This window comes from Anomalospiza imberbis, chromosome 3 (assembly GCF_031753505.1).
Source record: "Anomalospiza imberbis isolate Cuckoo-Finch-1a 21T00152 chromosome 3, ASM3175350v1, whole genome shotgun sequence".
NCBI classification, from domain to species: domain Eukaryota; kingdom Metazoa; phylum Chordata; class Aves; order Passeriformes; family Viduidae; genus Anomalospiza; species Anomalospiza imberbis.
This window is the reverse complement of record NC_089683.1, coordinates 19,402,712-19,415,721: the sequence shown is the minus strand read 5'-3', so window position 1 is coordinate 19,415,721 and position 13,010 is coordinate 19,402,712. Positions and strand designations below refer to the sequence as shown.

The 13,010-nt window shown below is 35.9% G+C and overlaps 1 protein-coding gene across 3 annotated transcripts in view; it reads left to right on the top strand.

Moving 5' to 3' along the window:
- Positions 1-12,733, top strand: part of SNTG2 (syntrophin gamma 2) — a 214,567-nt gene extending 201,834 nt beyond the window's left edge. For 2 of the 3 annotated variants that reach the window (XM_068183557.1, XM_068183559.1), the window contains exons 17-18: positions 4,586-4,704; positions 7,917-12,733. In XM_068183557.1, coding sequence (XP_068039658.1) covers positions 4,586-4,704; positions 7,917-7,941 — 144 coding nt within the window. In that variant the 3' untranslated portion in view covers positions 7,942-12,733. Of the gene's footprint in view, positions 1-4,585; positions 6,679-7,916 lie in introns of those variants that run through there. The other variant, XM_068183558.1, reaches the window with a different exon arrangement.
- Positions 12,734-13,010: the final 277 nt, after the last annotated feature.

Genomic DNA, 13,010 nt, shown 5'->3' with positions numbered 1-13,010 from the left:
TGGGTGCATGAGATAAGAACATATATTTTTCTTCCTTGGCTGTGCACATGCAGTGAAGGAGGTCAGTGCAGTGTGCTCATTTTTTATATTTTCTGTACCAGCAGGAAGTTTGTCAGTCTTGTCCTCCCACTGCTTTAATCCAACCTTAATCCAACCTTTTGTGTTCTTCTCTCAGTGTCTTTCTTCCAGTGCCTTTGTTGTACTTAATCTACTTATTACAGTACATACAGTCAACTGAAAGAGCTTTGGTTATTGAAATATTAGGCATGCACAGATTCTCCTTAAAAACTCACAATCTCAATTAAAGAAAAAAGCAACAAACTCAGATAAGGAAAGCAAACATTACGGTGGTGTTAGATGGTATACTGCAAATAAAATGATTAGTTATTCATCTGCCTGACTGACTACAGAGACAAATGTTACTTTAAAAAAATAAACTATCAGAGCAATGTATTTGTTTGAAAGAAGTGTCATTGATGTTATTTTCTATGAAAAATTAATATTACATTCCAAAGCTAGAGAGGCTGCATTTCCACCTATAAAACTGTAGGCAAGATAGCAAAGAGACAAATTATGTCCCAGTCTTCAGACGGTGCAACAGCTACATGCTCCCAAGTCAGAAAGCCATCCTTATCTTTTATAAATCCATATTTTCAGATCAACCCCCAGTCCTCTTCCCCTACCCCTGTTGTAATCTACATGGAAGCAAATCCTTACTCCAGTTTATCCTTAGGTGTGTGTGACTATTCCTCATTATCTACACCTGACTAGACTGCAAAGCTGACTGCAGGATTACAAAGGCAGCCAGCGCTGATCAAACATCCTTCAGACACAAAGCTCCACAGCCTTACCCCATTAGTGGTCTTCTTGATCATACTCTACTGTAATTAGCTGCATTTCTAGAAGCTTCTAGTGCACGAGGCCTCAGATGAGCCCCACTTTTTTGATGCCACCATGGGTGGCCACATCTAACTGAGGTCTGCAAGACAACATTTCCAGAGCTCTGCTCCTGTTTTATGAACTCAGAGGATTGCTCATCTGTCACCAGAGGACACAAGGAAAAACGACACACCACAGCTTTGGTCACCATGAAGAGACTAATTTATTTTTTCTGACTCCAATCATTTATAGTTCTCAAAAAGTGTCAGTGGATTGGAAGGTGAACGTGCCACCTCTCCAACGACACTGGACAAACTACCAGTCTATCAAATTTCTCCGCCTCTATGAAAGAATGCAAAACAATAGGTTGTTTACAGAAAGTTGCGTGAGAAAGTTCTCTACAAGAATGTAAATTCAGAAGGCTTTAGAAAATCCTAAGAAATCAGGGCGACACTCATCCTTGCACAAACCTAACATAAAATCGTGAAGATGTGAGAGACAAGAGGAGTGAACCATCTGGTAAATTGCATGAGGAGTGCTTATATGCCATACATTTTGCTTTTCAGCTCTGTAATAACTTTCAAAATTGGCACCACTCTTGACAATAATCCAAAAATAGAAGACTTGCAGTATTAACTGCAGAAAGTAACACTGTTGTCACATAAAACGTAGGTTTAGTGTTACTGCTAGTCTTCCACCTCTATGTAGATTATGTCTTACAGAAACAACAGCATATTACTATTCAAAAGATTATTCACAACAGATTAGACAACTTCTCTCAGATACAGAGGAGGGGCTGCTGCAGTTTGATCCATGCTCTGAACTGTGATGGAAACAGAGAGGACTCTGCAGCTGGGACATTGGTAAAGACTGATTCAAAGTCATGACATATTCCTGTCTTTGCCTTTTTCTAAACCCAAAGCTTTCTAACTAATATTGTAAGAGCAGTCTGAAATCCTGTCTACAGTCTCTGTTAGGTTACCTCTGTTTGCTTATCTCCATAAATATTTATAGATTGGAAGTGCATAAAGCTGGAGTAGAGAAATTGGAACTCTGTGACGGGCTCCCTTCTCTCAGTTTGTTTGGCTGTGTTTGGTCAGCGTGTTGAATGTCAGAACCTAAAGTGAAATTGTTGGGTGATTTCACTTGATTTTGGTACAAATCTAAGATTAATGGGAATGGTCATATTTTTTAACTTCTTGGTTTTGAAGAAGGAATTGCAGTAGGTGTAAAACATTTGATTGAGAGAAAACTTATGTATTGAGGCCTGTATTATTTCATATTTCAGATTTCATTAATAATCATGACTGTGTACATCATTTTAGTTTTATTAAACTTAGATAAGGAGACTTAAATAGTGACATTGGAGGGTTTTTTCCCCTGGAAGTGTTTATATTAATTTATATTCATATTTAAAGTAAATATCTCTCAATAAAATGTATTTTAAGAAACCTCCTCCCATATTTGCTCCTCAAATGTCAGTTATATGTCAGTTAAAATAGAAATAATGGGAGCTTTTTGCCCCCAAAATTTAGGACAAAGATGTCATGGGATCAAATACACTCATGCTTTCCTCTGCTCCACTATGGCTTCTCCATCAGTTTCAGTCTCTTCAGGGGTGTTACGTGCACTGCCATGGAGCACCCCATACTTCACTGGCCTGGTTACCTTTTTGGGGAATTATCTGCCCTTTCTCACCTACATTTACCCTGATGGACCCTGCCTCACTGTGGGGCTCAGCCATGCCTGGCGGTGCATTAGTTGGACCTGGCTAGAACCTGCTGTATCTGGCACAGGGCAGACCTGGTCTCTCCTTGAAGAGGCTGTGCCTGCAGGTCCCTCCACTCCCAAAAATTTCCCAGTTGTGCCCCAAATAGGGTCACAAAATCATGTCCTACAAATACTAGTGAACAATTCATTAGTAGTAGAACCACTTGTTCCTAGGAAATACTTGGCCTTGTATGGCAAAATGGTGTGATGGCGAGCTTTTCTGGGACAGTAAGTTTGAATTCTAAATATTCTGTTTGGGCCAGTATTGTTTAGAACATACTATAAAATTCTGTTACAGAAAATGCAGAAGTGCAATGCTTTGCTTTTTGCTTAAAAACAAGCATACAGAGTGTGCCTCAACAAACAACTAGCTAGCTAACAGATTGTTGAAAATAGTCTTCTGTTCAAACCAAAAACTGTCTCAAGTGTCCCCACAAAATATTCACCAACTGCAGACTTTACACATAGTAATATCACTTAAATTGAACATGTTTTTTTACATGACATTTGTTTTTTTATTATATTTACATGTCAGTATGTCAGACTATCCTCTATCAATGTATGGGTTCATAGGGAAAAATAAAGTTAACTTGTACCCAGAAGATGAAATATGTGTAAAAAGTCAAGTGAATCTGAGAACTGTTTAGACATAATTCTGCCTTTCTTTGTGAATCAGGGCATCTAAATTTCATACCCAGACATGTTTGTTTGCATCATTAGGGTGTGGTGTGACTTCACCTTATCTTTCACCCTGCCTCTGGCTTCTCATCTCTCCTTCACAGGCTGACAAAAGATGTGATCTCCTCAGCCTACCCTTCTTGATACCTCATCATCCTCAAACAGCCTTAACTTGCCAAATACTTTAATAATGTTCAACAAAGCCGAGTGCAGAGTCCGGCCGTTGGGTCACAACAACTCCAGGCAGTGCTACAGGCAGAGGGCAGAGTGGCTGGAAAGGTGCCTGGTGGGAAGGGACCAGGGAAAAGGGTGCCTGGTGGGAAAGGGGGTGCTGATTGACAGCAGCTGCACATGAACCATTGTGCCCAGGTGGCCAAGAAGGCCAATGGCATCCTGGCCTGTATCAGCAATAGTGTGGCCAGCAGGAGCAGGGCAGGGATTGTCCCCCTGTACTCACAGCACTGGTGAGATCAACCCTGGAATGCTGTGTCCGCTTCTAAGCCCTTCACTTTAAGAAAGGCCATAGAGCTGGTGAAGGCTTGGATGGGCATGATATGTGAGGAGTGCCTGAAGGAGCTGGGGATCTTCAGCTCGGAGAAAAGGAGTCTCAGGAAAGGTCTTACCACTCTCTATAACTGCCTCAAACAAGTTACAAGTGATAGGATGAAAGGAAATGGTCTCAGCTTGTGCCAGGGGAAGTTTAGACTGGATATGAGGAAAAAATTTCTTCACCAAAAAGTTGTCAAGCATTGGAACAGGCTATGTCGGGGAGTGGTTGGGTCACCATCCCAGAGATATGTCAAATGTAGATGTTGCACTTAGTGGCATGGTTTGCTGGTAGACTTGGCAGTGCTGCGTTAATAGTTGGAGTCAGTGATTTTTCAAGATCTTTTCCAACCTGAATTATTCTATGTTGCAATATTTGAATGTTCTTTCAAGTTGACTGTTCTTTCAAGTTGACTTTGAATGTTCTTTCAAGTTGATTTGAATGATCTTTCAAGTTGAGCTGAGTACAATGTAAACTATAAAGTATCACAGAGTGAAAACTAAATTGATACATGGTACTGTCAGTGAACAAGGTATGGTTATACAGCTTTTTTTCTTAACAATTTAAATTTTACAGTTTCCTATAAAAATTCAATTTACATGTTAAAGCCATTATTGCTTTTTAACTAGTCTGTTCTTTATTCATGTAAAATGTTTATAAACCTGAAATAAATTCTTTTTTTTTTTCTTTTTTTTCTCTTACTTCTTTCAGGAACTTGAATTTCAGGATCTGACGGCAGTTTTACACTGTATTCACTCCTTTATAGCAGCAAAAGTGGCATCTGTGGATCCAATATTCATAGACAGTCAGAGTATTGCAAGAAAATATATGTACAGTAACTGAAACTAGATTATATGTTGTGACTATGGAAAATAAATTATTTTCTTAACAAAAGTAGTTATTTCATTCACGATATTGCAACTTGGTGATTTTATAAGAAGCTTATAGTTGTGTTATCTGTAATGTTCAGAGTTTTCACAATCTGATAAATATTTTGAATCTATGAGTTAAAAAATACTAAGTCAAACTTTGTTATCTTCAGCATTGATCTAAAATTCCAAGTGAATATTCATTCAGTAATATCTCTAGAGTAATTTAGATTTCTGCTCCCATGATGATACATTCTACCACTTATTTCATAGTAATGTGGAGTAACATTTAAAAAGTGTATGTCCAAAATTTGGCCTCTAAGTCTGCTTTGAAAAGTGTTGGACTTACAAACAATTACTACAGTCTTCACTGTAGAAAAGAAGTAATTATCAAAGACAACTGCTGTAGGAATTGAACTTTCATCTTCCTTCTATATGTTTAAAAAATTGTAGTTGTGTGGTTGGGTTCTTTCAAGGCCTGAGAGTTTAGCTCTTGCAAAATACTAAATAGGCTATTTCAGATCTGGGAACATAGCTAAGCACATGCTTGGCTCTAAGAATACTCAGTAGCCCCAGTGTATGTGCAAGGTAATGTTAAGAATGTATTTAAGTACCAACTGTGAAGAGCTTTAGACTCAGCTAAGAAGCCTGACTATAGACACATAGTTTTAAGAAACTTGCCACAGGGTTTTCCTGTCTTTTAATAAAGCTTCCATGACCCATTCATTTATTCATTCATAGATTGACTTGACCCCTATCCTTTGATGTAATGCTCCATATGCTTGGGAACAGCTTTTATTTGGAGGAACATGCTTCCAAGATAAGATGAACATAGCAAAACATAAATATTTTTCTGGGACATCTGCCTTTCTTTTTCCTATAGCTTTAACCTTGATTCTTATTAAAGAAAAGTGGATTTTGTCCTTGTTGAGGAAAAAAAAGTTATTTTACTTTTGACTTATGCCTAACCTTCCTTCTGAAATCATAATCTTAAATGCACTGATAATTTCCTGCTATTGAAAAAATTATTAAAAAATAAGACATTTTAGTCTTAGGGCATATTCCCTGTAAGTGATACCAGATATTGCAGGTTTTTGTGATAGAAGTTTCAGTTTTTCTGACTTGTACTTTTGAGACAGCATCAAGAAAATAAAACAGTCAAAACCAAACAAGTAGAATATCTTAAGTAGATGCCATGGATAAGGAATGAATTCATCGAAGTCCTCCCTAAATTTTAGGAATCTTGTCCGGTGTCCTGATAAAGTTACAGCCTGAAGTTACTGTAGCCTAATGAGAAGAAGTTGGTGCCTCTAAAAGGCCTCAAGGGAGGAGTGTTTTTACATAAACTCAGTGCTTAAGTTTAGTCAGCTAAATTCCCTCCTTCAGATCTTAAGATGTCTTGTCAGACTGCAATGAGGCACTTAATTCAAACAGGTGCTTCTCTGTCCGCCTGAAGCTTGGGCACAAATAAAGTGTCTGATGCAGGTGATTTAATCCTGCCAGGAGGATTACTTGTTTCTAAGTGTTATCCATAGAGAAAATAATTTGAACGGTGCAGACTCTGCTTGTAATTCCAGTGTTGTTTAGGGTTCCAGTGTTGTTTACATTAGGCATGCTAAGTCCAGGTAAAACAGTATTTAGCAAATGTGATAAATATTTTTATTATTTTAAAATAAATCTTTATAGCCATTATTGTATTTTTAACATGCATAATCTCAATTTTGTAATAATTTTATTTCAAGAAAATAATTTTTAAAGTTTTCTTTTTCGACCATGCATTTATTGAAAATGTTTCATTTAATTTTCAGCTTCCTTTTTTATTTTCAGCTCATTGTATTTACTGAGGTTTTAACATTCACAAATTACAGCATTACCATTATAATATCTTTCTTACAGCCAATTCTCAATTCAGTTTATTAGCATGAATAATTAGAAGCATCAAGTTTAGATCTTAGAAGTTTAGAAACTTCAATAGAAGTTTCTGTAGGATGAAGAATTATGGAATTAATTCAGTTTTGTCTTTCCAATATTTTCTGATAGACAAAGGTCAATACTAACATGGTAGTTACAGTAGAAAACTGTACCAGCTACTACTGAACTGGTACTACAGTCAGACATCTAGACTTAAAGTTTTAAGAATCATGTGATTATAAGCTAACATATCTCCCCAAATACTGTAATAAAACCTTAAAATAAATTAGGCCTAATTTATTAAGTAATCTTTCATTTCTACAAAAAAAAAAGTTCTGCAATTCAAAAAGAACACTATTGATTTTTTTTCCAAAGCAGCTGGATATAGCACTTTTTCATTAGCACTTTCAAATTTCTTATATGAAGTTGCTTATGCTGATTTTATTTAATTTCATTATTTGTTTAATGGAATTTTGAAATTCTTTTTGTCTTTTGATGAGCTACTGTGTTTGCAACACAGTAGTTTTCTTCTGCATGTCCAAATCAATCTCAAGGAATATTAGAGAAAAAATTCTTATAAATTCACCCTCTGAAATTTAGCACTGTATTTTAGAAATAATTCTCCAAACATATTTTTAATGAGGAACTTGAAGATCCCTATTAGCTCCCTTGCTTTTTCCTTTCTTTCACATTCTGCAACAGTCTCAAGGCAGGGACTAAAGGCCAGTTTTTTGAGAAAGTTGCCAGAGGCTGGGAAAAGCTAATGGCTTGCTAGTTACTCAGCTGTTATATAGGCTGTGTAGGACTTCCATAGCACCTTGCATTTCTTAGTCATATACCTGATATTTGAAAATGTTGCATTCCCAATTTGTTTGGTAGCTTATATTTCTTTGTCAAATTTTTAATCATCAGTAAAGCATATTACTTTGTCATTGCCTTCAGAATGTGGATCATATATCATGCATATATTTTTCTCTGTCAATGTCAAGAGTATTTGCACCACATTTCAGCTGACAAAACACCTCAAAATAGAAAAATATTGGGATTCACAAATAGATCTGATGGTAGATACCTTCCACAGTCACCCATCAAGAACTGCAGGCTGAGGCAGAGGACACCTGCTTTAGGCATGTCAAATATTTAATTTCTAATGAGATCATAAAAAAATTTTACATTCTTTGTTACATACTTGTGATGTATTAAGCTTTAGTCTTACAATCTCATAATGTATTTTTGTATAGTTTTCCTTTATATTTTTCTAGGGTGACAAAGGTGTACCAGAATTGAATATGGAGTAGGAAAAGACAACCATTTCCTGAAGCAACACCATAAACAGCAAGCTGGGGAAGGAAGCATACAAACATAGAGTTATAAAATTGGGCCCCATCACAAAATCAAGATAGCCACTTGTGATTAGAAATGAGTAAAAAACAGGACAGACTGTATGTCCAAATTATCTTTATGCCTTTATTTAAAGTCAAGACTTGGTTAAAAGGCTAAAAATTATCCCATCTACAAACGTGATTTTGAGCAAATGGGTAGTGCTGTTGATTTAAATTAGAACAAGGCTCATCAGTGACTTATAAATTAAGGAGTGGTACAGCCTGCACTTAGGCACTGGACTTGAATCATACTGATGGTTTGTTAATATAATTTCTGGCATTTTTTGCTCTAACATGATTAAAATCTGCAGAAAAAATCCTATTCACAATCAAGCTAAAGTCAGCTCAGCTCTCTTCTCAGTGCATGGCATGCTTGTGCTACCCTGTTGAAAACACCAGAGCATTTAATAGAGGGAATGTGGCCAGGGTGTGCCAGATGGCCTCAGGGATAAAAAACTAGCCCTGACAATTTCAGTTATAAATTTAGATGTTACCAGAGCATTTCAGGGACTTAATCTGACCTATAATATTTCATTTTATTTTTGCCTGTAATCATAAAATCTGGGAGGCTGAGGCTGTGCTGATCCAATGTGCAAGTTGTGGAAATCTGACTGAATTCTTCTAAGGTTAGGATCTTAGAAAAAGTATTTCAAAATTATTCTTCACCTTGAGCCAGTAGGCTTGAAGCTTAAAAAATAATTTTCTAGGGGAGGAAGAGTAAGCTCTGCCAAATTTTTCAACCATTAATCTAAAATCTTGTATTATATCTGAACTACATGAATTCATAAGTAACTTCAGACAAGGCATACTTTTTCCACAAAACCTTTAATGTGTAACCTGATTTTTGCAGTGACCTAAGCAGAATTTAAAACTGCCTGAATTTATTTTTAAGTACATCCCCATAAATGCTTCTATCAAAATGCTGTCGGTATTTTATAAAACTTTCCTGCCCACCTGAGAATCTCCTCTGTCGCAGTGCTCAAAGTGAGGTGTGTATAATGGTAATGGAATTTTTCTGCTTTTTGCTTACATCTGTGGTTGATTTTCTTTTAATACACTTTGCCTGTGTCCTCCAGTAAGCTTTTTCAGAGCAGAGAGGGTGAGTGTTAGGAAGGAAGCACTTTTCTCCATGCTGTCAATGAGAGGCAAAGTGGTGATTTCTGTCCCTCTTTCCTGTGCATGAGAAATTGGAGAAAGCACTGCAAAAATGGAAGCAGGGGAGGAATGGACAGACAGACAGAATGTGAAATCTTAAAAAACGTATTCACTTAGGTTTGCAAAACACCTCTTGGAACTCATTTGACTCCTTTTTGGAACTTCATCAGGAAATTCATCTTTTAGTGTAGTTCTCTTACCTTAAATTGCTATTATTGATCTATGGATGCTGAAAAGTTAAAGACTGCAAAGAAAAAATGTAAAATGTATCATGTAATTGTGTATTTTTTTTTAACCGATGCTTCAAAGTGTTTAGGTACTTTTGTGTTGAAGCGTGTAGAGAAACAATTATCTTATTTCAACTAAAGACCTTGTAGTAAATTTATTAAGTGCAAAACAGATTTGTGTAGCATGCAAGACGAAATCAAATATGTGTTCTAATATGGTTCAACCACAAAAAATTCTTAATTAAAATATTTTTATGAAATTTGAAGTTATCAAATTCCATGGACATGAGCCAAAATCCACTGCTGTTTTAAGTCCCAGTAAATTATACAGGACTTTGCCTGAAACAAAGATAAATGATTTTAAATAATAAGCAGAGGAATGAAAATGCTTTTCTTTTCTAATATTCCCTCGGTGCACAACTGCCTACATGTTCACTTAAAGGATTAATTCCTACTGAAAAAACTGCTGGCTTTTCAGTATGGAATCAAAATCAGAACTATTTGGGCTGAAATCCATAATCTTTTTTTTTTTTTTTTGGAGCGGCTGTCACAATGCCCTGTACAGGTTGCATTTATGCAGGTATTCCAACCTCTAGTTTAAATACATTTTTTCAGGGCAAAGACATGATCTATTGTGCAAGTCAGGAGGCGTGAGTGGCAGAAACACCTCAGCTGCATAGATCTCTAGGACTGCAAGACAACAAAGCAGAGAAAGGAAGTTAAATGTAAGAACTTTATTTTTCTTTCCTCACTACTGATTACTCTTGGAACATTATTTATGTTATATTTCTAGGCTAGCTAACTGACTGTTTCCTACAAGTCTCTAAATTCCCAACTATGATGGAAATGTCATACTCGATATTTATTAAGGAATTAATGTAGAAATTAGGTGTCCAGTCCGTGTTAATCATCTGATCTCAATCCCATAACCAGTGGATAGAAACCAGCAAATCCAAGGAGTACTTTATTCCTTACTGCAATAGATGCCTAAAACCAGTGGAATAAATAATGTTCTGAGAATGCATCTTTCTCCATCAACAAGCTATACTACCACATAGATTTTTGACAGCTCAATTTTCTATAGATAGGTTTAATATCAGATTTATCTACCGATACAATAAAAGTAGCAATCATGAGCAATGTGGCAGGATTGTGAGAATAAAATAAAACAATGCTGAAGTGAATGACATTTAAATCAGAAGTTTGTCATCCCATTTAACTGGCAGAGGGGAGGGAAGAAAAGGTCTTAGCCTGTTCTTCTAGCTAGGAGTTACTACCTGGGGCATAGTAGAAGATATTTCTAAAATAATACAGAAGAAATTGTATTAATTCATAGATGAGTTCTATGTCTCAGGAGATGCACTGACTCTTGGAACACAGAGCTACTCATAAAAAAAATATTAGAGACATTCTAATGTGTCTCTAAGCACTTTGTTCAATTAACATTCAAAACTGAGCTAAATTACTACTCTACAACATCCGTAAGCAGAGTACATAATCAGCTCACTGTTTTCTTTTTGCACAGAAGACAGACAAGTATTCCCTGGTGGAGTGAATATGAATATCAAATTGGTTTTAGGAATAAAACTTTCCCTGTGTTTTAAAGTAGAAGTTCTTTACTGAACCAGTGTGTTTTATTGCTGGATAGAACTGGAAAAAGCTGCTCTTAAATTTTTCTCACTAAGACTTGGAGAAGTGCTGTGATTTGCATGTCTTGTACTCTGTTTTCAATACAATGAAGAATCTTTGGAATAAAGGCAGGAGTTTTCCTCATTTGCCTATAACTAAAAGAACAATGGCTTCCACAAAAGCCCCAGCAGTTATTAGCACATATCACATCATGGTGCTTGAGATATATTGATACTTTCACAGAACTCAAAAGGGGAAATTTGTGCAGCCAGAGAGAAGTAGGAAAGAGCAACATCCAAATGGCTGCAGAGTTGAATGTCAGACATTTCTGGGCTTCAGTTCTTTATTCCAGTCAATGATTTTTATCAGCATTTGTAGTATTATTAAAGATTTATTTCTCCCTATCACTGGGATATTCATAGCAGGTTGAAAGGAAAAGTAATTCAGATTCATAACCAAACTTATATTTAATTTGCCCTTTACCTTTCTTTGGACCAAGGCACTGTGGAATTTCAGTCAACTCATTCCATACAGTAGGTAAAAATGCCATTATGACAGCATCAGATTCTGGGTTCCTGGTCACTCAAACAGAGTTAATTTCTTCCCAGCCCTGCAAATAATGTCCCTGAATTTATTTGCTTATTGTATTCTTTTGTACTTTAGAGTTTTACTAATAGCTCAAAATATTCTTAACAGTCTTTTGTTTCATTACAATATTTGCCACCCTAATTCTATAAAGCCAAGTGCTTCTATGCCTTTTGTTGCCACATTAACCATTTCTATTCCCTCAATATTTTTTCATTTCCTTTTAATTTCTTAATAAGTTTCTCACTCAGTGTTTTATATCCAGTAGAGAAATATCTGCAATTGCAATCAGGAAATAATCCCTAAAAAGACAGTTTCTGAATGCTCATATGAAAAGGATGTAAACAAGGTTTCTCTGCTTTAGTCATGTAGATCTTTTATTAATTTTCGTCTTGGAAAAACTTGTACCATACTTCAGTTTTGTCTGGTATGCTATGGTATGCACAGTAGTGTAGTAGGTCTTTGCCATGCTAATTATTATACAGCCTTCAAAAATATCTGCCTTTCATCAGTAGTAAATCCATTTATGTGGCATGCTTTCTTGTAATTTTACTTTATCTTAAAGACACATAGGTTTTCTGGGTTTTTTTTCTTTATTTAAATAGGTTGGCCAGTCACCAAGTGGTTCTTTTCACTCAGAATTGTTTAGCTCCTCTGCCTTCAAAGAAAATGCTCTCCTGGTTTGACATGACTGATATTTTGTTTTGTAACAATACAGGCAAGTAGGTAAGGTATAGATGTTATTTTTTTCAATTATTTTCAATAAACACAGTCTATTCTCTACCATCCAAAGCTGCTCTACTTTCCCAATAGGCTGAAAATGCCTGTGTGGTAAACTGTGTCTAAGAGTGAGTCCCATTTTAGCCTAATGTTTCCTAATCAGTTTCTTAATTTTCATTGGTGCATTTTAATCTGCAATAAACAGTACCCTTAGATTTATCATACCACTGCCATTTTATCAAGGTCATTTTTCTGAAAGATGACATGCTATGTGCATTTGTCACACTTCTTTCAAAAAAAAAAAACCAAACTTTTTTCTTTTACAGGTACATTCTCATCTCTTGGTCTGAAAAAATTCAATTGCCTGAAAACAAAATCTCTGTAGTTGTTCTCCAACAATTTGTTTAATTGATGTTATTTTTTTCTCTTCATTTTCCTTTTTTTTCCTTTTGACAAAAAAAGAGAAGTTATATGTGGAATTTTTAGTTGCATGCTCCATCCTATTTTTCTTTTTGCCATATTCCTTTTTAATTCTGACATACAAAACACACCCAAAATTATGTCTCTCTGTCAGGAAAACACACCATCCAAAATCAAAAATTAAGAATTCAAACTGTGTGAAATAACCTCATAAGTACATATGTGGGCAGGGTACTGT